Source organism: Scophthalmus maximus, chromosome 3, assembly GCF_022379125.1.
Source record: "Scophthalmus maximus strain ysfricsl-2021 chromosome 3, ASM2237912v1, whole genome shotgun sequence".
Taxonomy (NCBI): Eukaryota; Metazoa; Chordata; class Actinopteri; order Pleuronectiformes; family Scophthalmidae; genus Scophthalmus; species Scophthalmus maximus.
In genome coordinates this window covers 16907969-16923631 of record NC_061517.1, presented here as the reverse complement: position 1 = coordinate 16923631, position 15663 = coordinate 16907969, and the positions used below count along the sequence as shown (strand labels likewise).

At 40.7% G+C, this 15663-nt stretch overlaps 1 protein-coding gene across 10 annotated transcripts in view; it reads left to right on the top strand.

Moving 5' to 3' along the window:
* The window catches only part of prkar2aa (protein kinase, cAMP-dependent, regulatory, type II, alpha A), a 42312-nt gene that overhangs the window by 22879 nt on the left and 3770 nt on the right, over positions 1 to 15663 (top strand). For all 10 annotated transcript variants that reach the window (XM_035646325.2, XM_035646321.2, XM_035646324.2 and 7 more), the window contains 5 exons: positions 5828 to 5863; positions 9796 to 9932; positions 11489 to 11595; positions 14701 to 14842; positions 15231 to 15332. In XM_035646325.2, the coding sequence (XP_035502218.1) occupies positions 5828 to 5863; positions 9796 to 9932; positions 11489 to 11595; positions 14701 to 14842; positions 15231 to 15332 (524 nt within the window). The remainder of the gene's footprint in view (positions 1 to 5827; positions 5864 to 9795; positions 9933 to 11488; positions 11596 to 14700; positions 14843 to 15230; positions 15333 to 15663) is intronic.

Sequence of the window (15663 nt, the reverse complement as noted above, 5' to 3'; positions counted from 1 at the left end):
CATTTTTCAGCACCCAGGGAGAAATAGGGGTTTATGTTTAAATTTGACTTATGGGGAAAATGCTTCAGTAAATAGTTGAACGAGTGATGGCTGGAAGGTTTGGTGATTTGAAATGATGTTTCTCTCTATGTTTGGGACATATGACTTATTTATTTTTCCAAGAAAATTTTTAGCCATTTCCCCATTTATGCGATTGCTTTTTTGTGCAGAACACATGTGTCATTTCCACAAGCCTACCATTTTCTGTTAAAACTTTCTTCATCATATTTCTTTCTTTTCTTTATGTGCTCTTATATCTGTCTGGGTGCCAGGGATGGGGAGATCATGGGTTGAGGCCAGGTCTAGATCTAGTAGAGTACTGACTGAGTCTCAAAATATGTAATATTATGTAATTTACCAGACAAAATAGTCATCATTTTGGTGCCACACAGCCTGGTTGGTCTGACATTATAATAGAGTACAACAAGACATATGAGACGAAAGCTGTGTATAAATTGCTGATTTGATTACTATTTGGGAAGAAACCATAGTTCAGAGACAAACTATCATTGGTCACTATCCATAAAAGTAGATGTGTTTTTGTAATTATTCCTGGAGTCATTGCTTTGACATTATTAGTCATTCGTCATGGCATTACATATTAGTTGTACCCTTGAATTAGGAAAGAGTCACCAATTATTAGTTGCATTTCGTAACTGAGGCCTGTTGTGTAAGCAAGGTGGTGCCGCCTGCTGAACCACCAACATGCAAGTGTTCAGTAGTGTTTAAAACCGCACTGTGCACCGTCAATAAACAGGAGACTACTTAGTTTTGTTTATTGTTCTTTTGGAAACTCAGACGGGTACATTAACAGCAAATTAAAGTCAGACCTCAAACAACTTATTGCTCAGCTGGAACAGCAAACTAAAGTGACACAACTTATGTCTCTCCTAACTACGTCTATTTGGTTGTTGGTAATTAACTGTTAAGAGATAAAATAACTATCCAGACTCTGTTGCAGGGGAGAATATGGAGGGAGAGGAGTCGTGAAGCCTTGGGAGCAATACGGGGGAGGACGGTCTGCTCCTTTCGGACAGCTGAGGGGGCGAAGTATACAATAATGACAATGAGGAGGGAGCTAGAGAAACCGAGAATAGTGAACTCCAGACAGTGTAATGGAACTACTTGAACCTAATTCCTGTAGTGGGAAGAAACTGACACAGAGGGTGAGGGCCTCTATACATACACCTGAAGAGTCACAGCACTGCCACAGTGCTGGCTTCACCCTAATAGTACTTGAAGGGGGTTCTAGTTAAACAAACCGATAAGGGAGATGTCTATTTGTAGGCAAACGGACTAGGCTCTATTGCTTTCCATCCTGAAAAATAAATTGAGTAAAAGCTATTCTGTCTGTAAGTACCGTCCAGAGACGTGACCTACAGATGCATAGTTATAAACATAATTTCAGATGGATGGACAGGTCCGAATGAAAATGAGAGAGCACCGTCCAGCACAGGGAAGGAGAAGTGCATGTGTAAGCAGAAAAGTACTGTACTTTGTGGATTACTCACCAAGGTCTGATAAGATTAAGTTGCCACCCACAAATTTGACCTCAAACTTTTTTTTCCCCTCTTTATTATAATCTATAAATTATGTTTTATGACCGTTCAGAATGTACCTCTCTGTGTTTGGCATTGTCACAAAATCAAACTACTTACAAACTTGCATAGCAACAATCTGTGATGTCACTGTGATCCAAAACACCTGCCAAGTTTGTGGCTGATTCAAGGAACTGTTGTTGAGAAAATCAAAAGTCTGAATTGTCTTGTCTTTGTTCCAGATCATCCAGCACACAGTGCTGAGAAAGTTGGAATGGATCTTCTTGTTTCCTGTTTCACCTTATGTTAATTAACATGGTCTTCTTAGAAAGAAAGCCTAGCAGACTGCCATTTTGGAGCTTGGTTAATGGTCAGCATGTACTGCATGGGAATCATTATCTGCCAAAGACAAGTTGAGCAAGTTCATGCATATCTGGGTTAACACATACATATAGAGTGCAAAAGTTTCTCATGATGAATTTTGATATGTGCTTTAATCAAGTAAATTCCTTTCAACCAGGAACCTTTCTTTGGCTCGATCTGTGTTGACTTATACCGAGAGCCATCTCCACGGAGAGTGGAGTGTTAAACTCTGTCCATCTCCCCTGGTGACCGAGTCAAAGTGGTGTGTATGTGTGAGTTTCCCCCAGGCTCCTATCTTCACAGTCTAGATCTAATGGGCTCTGACAGGATGGTAATAAGGTAGCAATGGACACTGTGTGTGTGTGTGTGTGTGTGTGTGTGTGTGTGTGTGTGTGTGTGTGTGTGTGTGTGTGTGTGTGTGTGTGTGTGTGTGTGTGTGTGTGTGTGTGTGTGTGTGTGTGTGTGTGTGTGTGTGTGTGTGTGTGTGTGTGTGTGTGTGTGTGTGTGTGTGTGTGTGTGTGTGTGTGTGTGTGTGTGGCAGCAGTGGACCTTGTCCTCGCTGGCACGTAACAGCCCAGTGTTAGAAATCAGGTGTTTAGGGCCCTGACCTCGCCCTCTGTGTGTTTAAATTAACACCCTGTTGCAGGCAGGCACACACATTCACAAGGACGAGAAGCCCCAAGGTTAGGATGCCCCTAACGGCAGGCACCAACGCTGCACAAGGCCACAATCAGTTTACACAGAAAGCAGACACACTGTACATGCTGGTACACACCGACACATACCCAGCCATTTGTTTCTCGGACATGCACACAGTTTGCTCTTTCGACATGCCACTTTAATAGTCCTGATGGATATTCATATCCAGCAGTATCCTTCCAAATCCAGTGTCAACTGCACTGAAATCATGACCTGACATTAAACTCTATTAAAGCTGCTGTTAAGACATTACTGTGTTTGGTCTGATGCCGTTGCCAACACAAGTTGGCGTTTTATTATTGAATGAGAGAATTGCTCAAACGTTAAATGGCTGCTGACATGAACATATTAAAGCTATTGTAATCTAGTTTCCTTTAAACATGTTTCCAGTTTTTTCTTTTCGAACCAGTTTGTACTTTCACAAACGTACAGGCTACAACCTTCAGTATTCAGTACTAGCAAGGGTCATCCTGCCCCGGCGTCGCCCCAGGCCCTGCCTGAAGCCAGGTCTGGGAGGTAGGTAATGCACGCAAGAGGACGGGGCCTCGGCCTGAGCTCAGTGGGGTTCAGTTGGATAAAGTCTGAAATTTCATGCCATGTGAGCTCAACAACGGCAAGAGAAAGGAAGTAGTCCTTTTGCATTTTTTACATTAGCCTCAATAAGTGGCAGAAAAAAATGTATGGAACTAGACTTTCTAATAGCTTGAAACTGTTTACCCACTAACCTTCAGAATAAAAATGTACAATAAATATTTATTTGCATTGGGTGCTGCTATTTTCTGCCTTTTAATACTTAGTTGTGTTATGGTAAGGAGAAGATTTGCTTTCACCCATTCTGAGTATTTCCATTGAACTATTAATAACCATTACTGCCATAACAGTATAATACATGAAGGCTACATTGTTATTTTTTCGAGACTAATATCAGCTTCTCTCACCGGTTATGTTTGGATCTTGTGTAATCAGTGCATTCACTCTTCTGGTTTAGTGTAAGAGGCGCATGACGTTCTAATGCTCTCCCAACACTTAAACAGATTATTATTTAGAATATTATTTGAGTCTGCATGTTAATATAAACACATTCATTGGCATAAATTGTTCTTAACAGTGTGATTAGCTGTGATTTTTATTTGCTGTGTCTTAACTAAATTCCAGCAGGGGTGAAGTGGTCACATCACTTTTTATAGAGACATTTATCGAAAGCGATTAGTGGAAGTTTGCGAAAGTCTTTATGATATATTTTATGAATATTTTTGACTGCATAGTTTTTACCTGGGTCTAACGTTTTGTAAAAGTTGTTTGAAATCCTCTCTACTACTACTTGAATAGACACCATGTCGTTTGCGATGTTAATGTGAAAATATAATGTCCTTGGCAGAAATAGTCATAAACAGGACGCTCCATTGTAATAAAAAACAAACAAACATGAATGTCAAGCTTTTACACTTGAATACCAAAGGAAAGTCAATTTTTTAATGAAGATTTATTTAACAAACAGCTTAAGGAGCTGCCAGGTTTTCCCAGCACACCTGACACTCTGCACATCAGGCCATTCATCTGATTCATAATGTTGTTTCCATGGAGAGGGCCATATTCGCCACATCGCCAAAAGGGCAACACTCATTGCTACATGAAATCCAAAGACAACTTCACTGAGTTGTGTAGCAATATTTTAGCCCATGTGCACCTCCACCATTTGTTTTATCGCAAGAACAAGACTGTGGTTTCCACTCTTTGTCAATAAAATAGCAGTCAGTCATGTATGACTCCATACGAAGTGGTGAGGAGAGCAAAGAGAGTCATCGAGCTGTCTTCAATGGCCTCCGATCACCAATGTATTTAGCAGATTGCCGTCTTGCCATCAAACAGCCGTCTTTTCAAAGACAAACCAGCCCCATGTGAGCGAGGACGATCACATCTAGAAATTAAATCCAACAACACCCATTGTACTAAGAACACTGCATGTACTGTCAATGTGCCTGAGTTGAAGTCTGTATCCTACTTGGCTACATGACAAAGTGAATATGTGGAAGAGTTACATACTCAAATTCCAGAATGCACATCATCAAAACATTTAGATAAGATATATCATTGCGGATAATACATATCGCACAGCCTGATTTGACAATACTTTATTTTAATATACTTGTAATCTCTCTGGTCTCAGAATTCAGGGTCAACTATTCAAAAGCTCTCCTGGTTCTGTGATTTGCTTGAGCTGACATTTCAGTTAGGGAACATGTGTGGCAGTTGTGAATTATTTAATGCTGAATTTATGGCAGGGGGAGATCAAATATGTCATGCCAACAGCAGCATCTGTGTATCCAAACAATGAATTACAACAGCTTGAGGCTTTTTAAGGCTGCACTGGAACAGACAGGCCTGCTTGTCACGTGGAAACATAAACAAACACCAGCATCCTTCCAGCCGATTTTGTCAGTTTGTGACAAACGCAGAAATTAGGAATAGTTGAGCATGGCATTAAAGATACAGATCGGCCCCTTTCATCATTTGTAATGGATTCAATACCGACATAACTGTCACCACCCTCTTATCCTTCCTCAATCCTCATACATTAGTTCACTTGTAAAGATGTAACTGCGAGGGCTCTTATTAACTTTCTTTGTTTATCTGCTCATATCTTTCTGGCTTCAGGCAAACATTATGTGATTATTGCTACTGAGTTTTTTTGTATTAACATTTCTTAGTTTGTGGTCATTAAAAACGTATTTCCATTTTGTTAGAGGGAAAGTGTGCGTGCGTGCGTATCGTGTCTGATGATCATTTAGGAGGCTGTGGCCTTTGCTTTCAAAGAAATCAGAAAATATTAACTTCATAATACTGAAAAATATCACTTCTCTCTTTCTTTCTCAATTCATCTCCTAGCTCACATTTTCTTTCCTAGTCACACATTGTTTCTCTTCAGATCTGTCTATCTTTGAGCATGTCTTGCTTTTTTCCCTCCTCACCTCTTCTCTGCATCATTCTCTCTCCAATGCTGACTGTCACTCCTTTGTCGCATTTTCCTTTTCTAAATGCACCTTTTTCACTCCCATTATTGCCATGACCACCTGTCTGTTCAGAACAGGCGATGATGGTAATGAGGATTTCAAAGCAATCACAAAATCCCATTAAATTTCATTATGAAAAAACAATGATGTTAATTTCACCTCTCTTTCTCTCCGCAGCTCCACCACCAAGCAGATTCAACAGGAGAGTGTCAGGTAAGGCGTGTGCATCTATGTGTGTGAGACTTCATGTCCCTTAAATGTAATCCACACCAAGGAACAACACAGCGTTTATCACCCACAGCTTGTGTCAATGTAAATGATTTCTCTCCCCTCCAGTGTGCTTGCCTATGCCAGGCCATGTTAAAAACAGTGCCACGGTGGTGTGTTTGTGTGTCTGCAGTCTGTGCTTCTGTGTTGGTGCCAGTGATCTTCTATGAACGATTCTCGTGTTTTCTCACGCTCCGTCTCATGTTTACATAAGAGTAAATGAATGACGTCAGCCGCCACAGAGCGCTGCACTTTGATTAGGCCCTGGGTGTGTCAGCTGATGTTTATCTTTACTGCTGTCCTACCGTCATTGTTGAACCTGCTGCCAACACCAGAGTCTGAAAGGTTTGTAGTGGACTCTGTGGTGTGCATCTGTGGAAGTTTGCGACTTTGTTGCGTTGCTGTGTAGCTGAAACCTCTAGTTGTATAGGTTGTATATGAGGTGGTAAACGAGTGTTTTAGAGATTCATTGTAGACAAAAATGTTGTGTGGTATAAGTGGACCTTCTTTGTAGTGGCAATGTTGTGAAATATAATTGAGAAGGAATTGTGTAAATACAACAAAGGTATAGCGTCACTGAGATGTTCATGTTTCCCAAAGATGTTACTACAAAGGTCCTTCTGTCAGTTATATTGAAAAGATTCCCATTTGTAATTTGTAAGTTGTACAAAGTTAATTGAGTTCAGTGTTTTCTCAGGGACACACATTTGAACTTCTCTCAAGGGAAAATTAAAAACATTATTAAAAAAAAAAACGTGGCAGTTTGGAAACAGTATGGACAACAAAAACGGTCAGATATCTTGATGCATTTGCTTCCTGATTAGTTATTATCAATCTTGACTCGACCACCAGTGGTGAAGGCAAAACCTTGTAAACATTACTTTAAGTACTGTCTCCGCCTTGTTGTCGGTCCTAGAGAAGAAATCCCTGTTCTTTCTTTTCATTATTGTTGTTACTTGTCTGTAGTATTTTCTGTAGCTATGTAACCGACTGCGGTGTAGACAATCTGATGCCTGTTCCACACCATCTTTCACATGTCCAGTATATGTGAATGGGGATGGGGATTAGTAGTATTAGTATGGATTTAGCCTTAGTATGTAAAGGGAGACAGATGCGCAGTAAATTGTTTCATTGAGCCATTTACTTCTTGTCCACGTATTTGCACATACTCCTTGGCCCACCTACCTAATTACCTTTTATACACTGACACAGAGACATAAAAATAAATAAATGTAGTCATGTATTAATAAAGAAATGTAGACAGAAATAAAGAAATAGAGAAATGGCCTTTTTCATCGCCAACTGTATGTATTTATTAGTGTCATCAGAAATCAGTGTTTTCTTATATCAGGAACATCAGGCCACAGTCATATCAACAATGATTTTTCTTTGACTGACAATGTGGTGAAAATGATTTGATTACACATTTGCATTAGATTTGAACACACTCCTGTTTATGAGTGTGCTGGGGGTTGGAAACGAAACACACATTGACTTGTAGGTTGTTTCGGTATCCTGCCATTATGGTTCCTGATTTCATCAAGTCAAGCCGAACATGATGGACCCACCTGCACATTCTGCCTTATCTGATTCTGAATTGTAGTCACACCAGTGAAGAAAACACAAAGCTGAATATTATAAACTTATATCAACATCTGTCACTTCAAACTCAAAAAACCCTTTGTTTGGGGATTGTATCCTTCTTCTTTTTTTTTCATTTTAGATTGTCTTCACTCCAAATTGACTGCATCAAATTTGGGAACACACTCTCAATGAAACTTCTTTTGCCTTACTGCCTAACCCTTTATATTTATCTGCCTGATCAACCTGAACTAAAGGAGTCAACATGTTAAAACTTCAGAGCTCACGTGGTTCCAAACATGATTGGCATGAATTCTGAGAGATAAGGTGTTGCACTCATGATCACATACACACACTTAGAGACCTCCATGTGGTAAATGTCATGCGGGACGTGAAGTGTAGTGAAGTTGGAGGAAACGCAGATACTCTGTGACAACTTGAAATGACCTTGTCAGTGTTATGACATCCAGTGTGGTAAAACATGTCACTGTGTGTGTGTCATGTCCTCACTTCTGGGCTCTTTCAGTGTCCTGCAGTGTTTATGTTCCCTCTCCCCTGCTCCTGCGAGCCATCGCCTCATTTTCTGTTACACAATCTCCCTCTCTGCTTTGTGCCTGTGCTTGTGTAACGTCTTACTTTCTCCTTGTACTCTTTTGATGCTGTTTGCATCTTGTTTCCAGGTTTTTCAAGATGTGATTCAACGGTCACATTTTAAACGCATCGTCACAAACCTCAAGTTGTCTGTGGGGGATATCTGTTGTGTTTAATCTGTGGAGGTTATATTTAGATCAATGTAGAATTGATGATCCTTTCGGGTGCAGGTTATTGGAAAAACAACCCTGTCAATTCTTAGTCGTACCATTAAAGACACATTGTCATGTTATAACAGGAAGTGAATGTTTACATTGATGCTTTTCCACTAGTGTGGTAATCATCAGCCCCAAATCTATTCACATTTATTCTGGTCATGTATTAAAGCCATTGAAATTTAGTATTATATAGTTCATCAAAAAAATACCAATCACTTTTGGGTCTTCTGTATGTCATTCAGTCAGCTGATCTACGTCTAGCTAGCTGGCATGTGCACATTTTGCGTGACCAAGAGAAAAAGAGAGGGAGAGAGAGATCACACTGATTACTTGTTACTGTCGACATCTAGCGAGTGTAATGAGCGAGCTAATTCACTGTGGCAAGACTTGAAGGCTGTGGATATATGAAGCTTCTTTTTTCTTTCTCAAAAAGAAAAAGGATGAAGGCAACAGCCTCAGCTAAAGCCAGGGGATGTGGATGAATAGTTGTCTCATGTTGCCGTAGCAGCAGGTGGTTCAGGTTGGGTGAGAACAAGCTCAGCCTTCTAAAAAGCCTTTAAATTGAAACCTTTAAAAATGATCATACCTACTGTGCATGATTAATCATAAATGAGAGAGAGAGAGAGAGAGAGAGAGAGAGAGAGAGAGAGAGAGAGAGAGAGAGAGAGAGAGAGAGAGAGAGAGAGAGAGAGAGAGAGAGAGAGAGAGAGAGAGAGAGAGAGAGAGAGAGAGAGAGAGAGAGAGAGAGAGAGAGAGAGAGAGAGAGAGAGAGAGAGAGAGAGAGAGAGAGAGAGCGAGCGATGATGTTTGGGAAGAAAGATTGTATCAGAGTGCAGAATGTCAGCCATATGATTCCTATGGGACCATTGATCCCTGTGGGATGAAAGAGGGCATTGGTGGATTTACTTTGTATAATCTGATATTGGTGTTTGTTTATATATCTGGTTGAGTCTAAATATAAAATACATTTAATTAGATATGTTGATGGTGTAATCATAAACATGATAATGACATCTCCAGATGTCATCCTTTTTAAGAGCAGGACAGGAGAGAACAGAGGAGACGAGTGTGGCAGACAGGGGAGACACTAAAGAAGCGAGAGAGCTGCTGGAGAGTTATCAGTTTGTGTCTCAGTTCAAAAGAAGCACTGTGTCTCACCCTTTATAGTCATTGGCACTGGACTAAGCCACAGATGTGTCAAGATCCTAACGATGCCTCTGGTGGTCATGTATTTTTTTACAAGGTTGTCATTACCTGAGCTGCCAGCAACCTGTTGGCTGGCCTCTTGATATTTGTTTGGTTTTTGTTATCCTTGTGGTCAAGGTTATTTGGAGGCTCGCATTTAATTTTTGTTGCTACTGCGACTTGATTCATAGCCGTACAAGTTCTACCTTCTCACCTGGATTGTTTGCACTGTCTCATCACATTGTAATCACACAGGACGTGTTGTTGTGTTGTTTGAAGTGGGTCTGCATGTCTTCCCTCTAGTGTGTGCAGAGGCGTTCAACCCAGACGATGACGACGAGGACACGGAGCCCAGAGTGGTTCACCCAAAAACAGACGAACAGCGCTGCAGACTGCAGGAGGCCTGCCGAGACATCCTACTCTTCAAAACACTAGATCAGGTGAGCAGGACGTACACAGGACGACTGTGAATGTAGATGTGGATGTAGATCAGATCTACCTGAATGTAGATCAGGTGCTGCTGACCTGAATGTAGATCAGTGTAGACCATAATGTAGAGTTTCATACCAACTATTTTGTTTGGACAAAGAAAATGTTTCCACGCTGGAGATTTGAATGTGTCTGAAATCAATTACACTTAACTTAAACTGCAAGTGTGATCAGTCAATGATGATTGGACTACATTGATCACATGACACATGCAGTTGGAAGACGGTCAAATAGGTGTATAATATACTGTACAAATTGCTCTAACTCTAAATGAAATCATAATCTTCTGAATTACATGTGTTGTATTGCTGTTATATAATTGTTGAGGTTTTTTTTTATAATAGTAAAATAACGAGAGCCCGACAGGCTCAGGTACTGTTGTTCTGTCATCCTATATCGTGATACAAATTTCTGGTAGTTCGTATCATGGTTTTAGGTCCTGGGTTTCAGAATTGTTACAGCCCTAAGATCCACACACGTAAAACATTCATTAATCATACAATACAATAGAGGAGCCCTGCAAATAACACTGATCTTAAAGTAGTCTGTTTTTGTTTAGATTACTTTTTAAGTTGTTTATGTGTTCGTCAGGGATGTTGCCTGGTTTTCATCTGAACAGATAACGAATTGATGGACGTACTGTACATGGATGTCCACACAGAGCCTGGCGTACATCCTCTGATGTGTCACATGGACCTTTATTAGACCATAATTTACTCACGCGTGTGGAAAATGTATCACTGACTTTAGATGCAACTGCTCCTGGGGCAGATCAGATGATAAACTGGGGAGGAAGGACAAGTAAACACTTGTAAACAGGGTTTGATTTGTGAAAAAATAGAAGGGGGTGATTAGATCATGTGTCGGGGTTGGACTCATGAATTCCGGTATTTGAGACAGAAATGCTAGGAAGTAGGCTAAACCCACAGGCACAGTCTTCTAACTGGTCGGTGAGTGAGGTTTACACACTGCACAGCACAGCACTCGACTTTCTGACCACCGTTCCGTGCACAACAAAACAATACATGCAAGAATGTAATCCCCCTTCCAAATATATGTGCTTGGTGACATTCTGAAATAGATCGAGGATAATGGAACCAGGATCACTATCATTATGATTATGGTGATCAGCTCAAATCTGGTTGAAACAACGGTTCACTAGACGCCACCAAAGTCCAAATGACCCTTAACGGAACCAGTTAAAGAACCAGATCCCTGTTGGTGGAAAAGGGACAATAGTCCACAGTATGTTGCCATACTTGTCAGTGTGGACAAACTAATGAGATCAGAACAAAAATTATGGAAGTACAAACTTTGAGACACATCAATGGAGTGAGTGTCATGATTTGAAAAAAATGTGACTTGTAATTAACCATGTGTACTTTAACAGGAGCACTGGGAAAATAAAATGTAATCTCGTCTCTGCTAAGGAACAGGACATTTGCTCTCCTACTCTGTTTCCTCACCTCACCTGTGTCTGATGTCACTCCTCTCGTCCCCCATCCAGGAGCAATTCTCTGAGGTGCTAGACGCCATGTTTGAGTTGCGGGTTCAGCCCGGGGATCACGTCATCGACCAGGGAGATGACGGAGACAACTTCTACGTCATAGAGAGGTAGGAAGCAGCCGCCTGTGTTGGCCCATTAGAGGCTGGGATGGTTTGTTTATTCAAATTCTTCCGGGTAGTTTTAATGAGCTTAGTTACGGAAAGGCTTGAGATGACTGTTTTACAGCACAGTTACCGTTTATAGCAACAAAATCTGACATGTTTGAGGCTGTACAAAAGCATTGGGGTTGAGTTAAATTGCATTGTATAAAAAATTGCTAATTTACACACACTGGAATAAGATATTATTTGTAGTAACAGGTTTAAAAATGGCATACAAATGAAAAATTGTGTGGATCACTAAAAATCCTGAAAGATTGTAAAAGTGCTCCCAAGTACCTCGGTCATGATTATGGTTGGCACTATGGTTGGTACCTGTGAGGGCCATGTGTGTACTTTTCCTCCCATATTGTTAATGTAAACTGCTACTGTGTACACAGGCTGTTGAGGTTTTGTTGCCAGGGCTGGAATACAGTGTTATATTGCAGGAGTAATAAACTGGGTGTCCTCACTCTTGATGTGAAAAACTGGCATATTTAAAAAAAAAAGAATATAAATATGCGTTCAGCTGCAGGCAATTGTGTCAGTTACAGCAGTAATATCCCCAGGGTCTTGTTGTGTAAAAAGGTGAAAATGAAATGAAATGAAAATGTGTTGACTTTATTATTTTAGAATAATGGTAGGAACTTTAATAAGCTTCCCCTGAAGTCCCTGAGACCACACCGTGCTGTCTCGTTCACTGGTCACAGCCCATGTGATTACTTAAAAAGATGGTGGTTTTTGACCTCTGTGAGAGAACAAACCCACCGGTGTTTGGCTTGTGGCAGGTCATTGTTTATCCCACCCCAGCTCCTAGTCATTCATTGCATGTCACATCAGTTGATCACAGAGGTTTAGTTCCACTCGTTGTTGTGCTATCTCTCCATCTGCGGACACGCTGTCCAACACAGCGTGCTGTCGCACAGGAGACGTGCGATGACCTTTAAGATCAGCACGCCTGCCTGCTCATATACAATCCCAGAGTTTTCCCTGACCTGTTTAAAGCGTAGGTGGTGGTTAATGTCAGCAGCAGGGTGGGGTGTGAGCCGGGACTCACACGGGGAGGGGGGGATAAACTGAAAAGAAAGAGGAAAGCAGGAAAGAAAACAGGACAGAGTAACGCATTGTTCAAATGTTTTCTGTTTAAACTTTTTATTCAGTCATTATATATCTCCTCTGCTTTCTTGTCAATGTTTCGTCACATTAGACATCACTCTAAAAGCTACAAGATATAAAAAGCAACCTGGGTGTTTGTGTCTTTTTAGTGAAGTTATTATGCAACTTCTGCTGCACAGCTGACTCAAAAATGATAAATCTCGACAGTTTTATAGTCATGGAAGGAGACTGAAAGCATAACTGTTCCCCCCGAGCATTTAGCTGGCTTGTGACTAACTGTAGTGTACTTAAGAAGCACAGACTTCACAGACAAACCTGAACAATCGAGTGCTGAGGCCCTGAAGGAAGGAAGGAACTGGAATTCACTCAGAAGCCCTGAGGGACGAGGAGCAAATATAAAACAGTGGTGCGAGTAAATGATGTATGGAACTGAGTCCTGATTGGATGGAAGACATTTTAATCTCACTGCACAAGATAGTTTGGACAAGAGCTCGAACAGTTAATCGATTAGTAATCGACTACTTCATTAATCGCCAACTAATTTGATCATTGATTAATCGGTAGTAGTTTTTATTTAAAAAAAGTCAAAATTCTCTAATTTCAGGTTCTTAAATGTGAATATTTTCTGGTTTCTTTGCTCCTCTATGACATTAAACTGAATACCTTTTGATGTGTGGACAAAACAAATCATCATCTTGGGGTTTTGTGAAACACAATCACCATTTTTCACCATTTTAAGACATTTTATGGACCACACAACTAATCCATTAATCGAGAAAAAAATGATTGTTGGTTGCAGCCCTAGTTTGGACTATAAGTCATCACTAGTATAACTAATAATCATGATTATACATGTTATTGTTATTAAATAACGAATAAACTGCTTAGTTTGCTTCCACTTGGTCATTTTATCTCTGCTATTGTGCATCTCTCTAATTATGCAGAAAGGTCATAGTTGTTTACAAATCACTGTTGAAACTAAGTACCTCATGACAAATTTTATTAGTAAATAATGAGATGTTATTAAAAAAAACACCTCTAAAGGCGCTGCCCCAGGGTGGACGAGGCAGATAAGATCCTTATTATGCACAGTACATCCTCTCAGTGCAGGAAGTAGCCTCCGTTTGTCCTCTTGCTTAAACGGCACACTCTGAAATACTGCAGCCTTATTCTAATTCTTCAAACAAAATCGTCTGTTGGTTTTGGAAAACAAAAATTTAAATTCTGGCGAATTCAACTTCTTTGGGATATTGATTTGTCACAGCCGAGCTTCCTGTAAATGAAGAACAAAGAAGTAAAAATGATTACTAAAAGGATTTTAGTCCATTAAATCAGATTGACTGAGTGAAATGTATCAATGATCCCAGCTTTCTCCGATGCTCCGTCGTTTTAAACGATGCGTACATCGTCCTGTTAAACTGTGCTCCGCTAACCAGCGACACGAGCGATGATCGTCCCCATCGCCATGGTAATCCAGTCAAACTAAGTAATGCTTAATACTCCCACCAGCGACGAGGGTTGTAAGCCCTGCTACGCAGCCTATGGGAGGACAGGCTATGTTTCAAAATGACTGGTTAATCCTGGTGAACAACAGCGCTGCACATTACCTTCCCCAGGTTTAATCCTCGTACAGAGAGAAGAGGGGGCAGGGGGTCCTGTATTACTCTGTATCAGCAACATACAGAGTTATGACAAACTCGTTTTGATACTGTACATGAAGATATATGTTTTTCTTTGATAAAAAAACTATACCCACTGGTGCAAATACCCATTGTGCCAGACTAACAGGGTGCTGAGGGTACTGATAATCTGTTATTAGATATCTATTTAAACCATTACTTCAGTGTTCCCTTTTGGATTTAATTCTTGTTTCTCTAACCCCATTTGCTGTTTTATTTGGTTCTGTCTTTTCCCCACCTCTGTCTCTCTTCCTCTCTCTCTCTCTCTCTCCCTCCCTAGGGGTGTGTATGACATATTGGTATCGGGAACATGCGTGGGTCAGTATGATAACAAGGGCAGCTTCGGGGAGCTGGCGCTCATGTACAACACGCCACGTGCTGCCACCATCAGCGCCACCCAGGAGGGGGCACTATGGGGACTGGTAAGAACATCTAAACACACACACACACACACACACACACACACACACCACACACACAAACTGCAAAAGGAGATGGTATCATGTCAGATACTCTGGTACTTTTTATGGAAACTATTGCATGATAATTCTGAGGTTTATTTCTGTCTTAAAACATGCAGGTTGGGTTCACGTTCAGTCACCGTACACGGTGCATTGAGCTGTGATGCTCCGACATGTTAAGAATGGAGTCCTGTTATCTGTGAATGGAGCCTGTGTTCTGCTCTGACGGTTTGTGCTGCTGCTGCTCCTCCCTGTGGCCGAGCAGAGGACGACCGCAAACAGTCGCAGAGGATCTGCTTTTTGGAGGTGTTTACTCATGTTTGTGGGGTTTTTTGTTTTTTTCCCCTAGGACCGCTCCACATTTCGTAGACTCATTGTGAAGAACAATGCCAAGAAGAGGAGGATGTACGAGACGTTCATTGAGTCCGTGCCCTTACTCAAATCCCTGGAGGTGAGTAAAATCTAGCTCCAGTAGATTTTGTGTGAATTCTTTATTTTCTTTTGTTCCTCTACACATAAGTGGTTAGCCATCCAGCTAACAGCAGAACTCCAGCAATTTAACAATAAAAATGGTTTATGATGGATAAAGTTCTGGTCCCCACTCACAAAGAATTGGTTTATTTAATTCTGATTTGAGCAAGAATTTGTTACTGCACAACTGTTTGTTGTTTTGTTGTTGTTGTTTTTTACAGTTACCCTATTTTGCTTTTTGCACCACAAAGCTTAAAACATACAGAACAATGAAGTTTGATGAATGGTCAAACCTCGAAAGACCAAGAGAC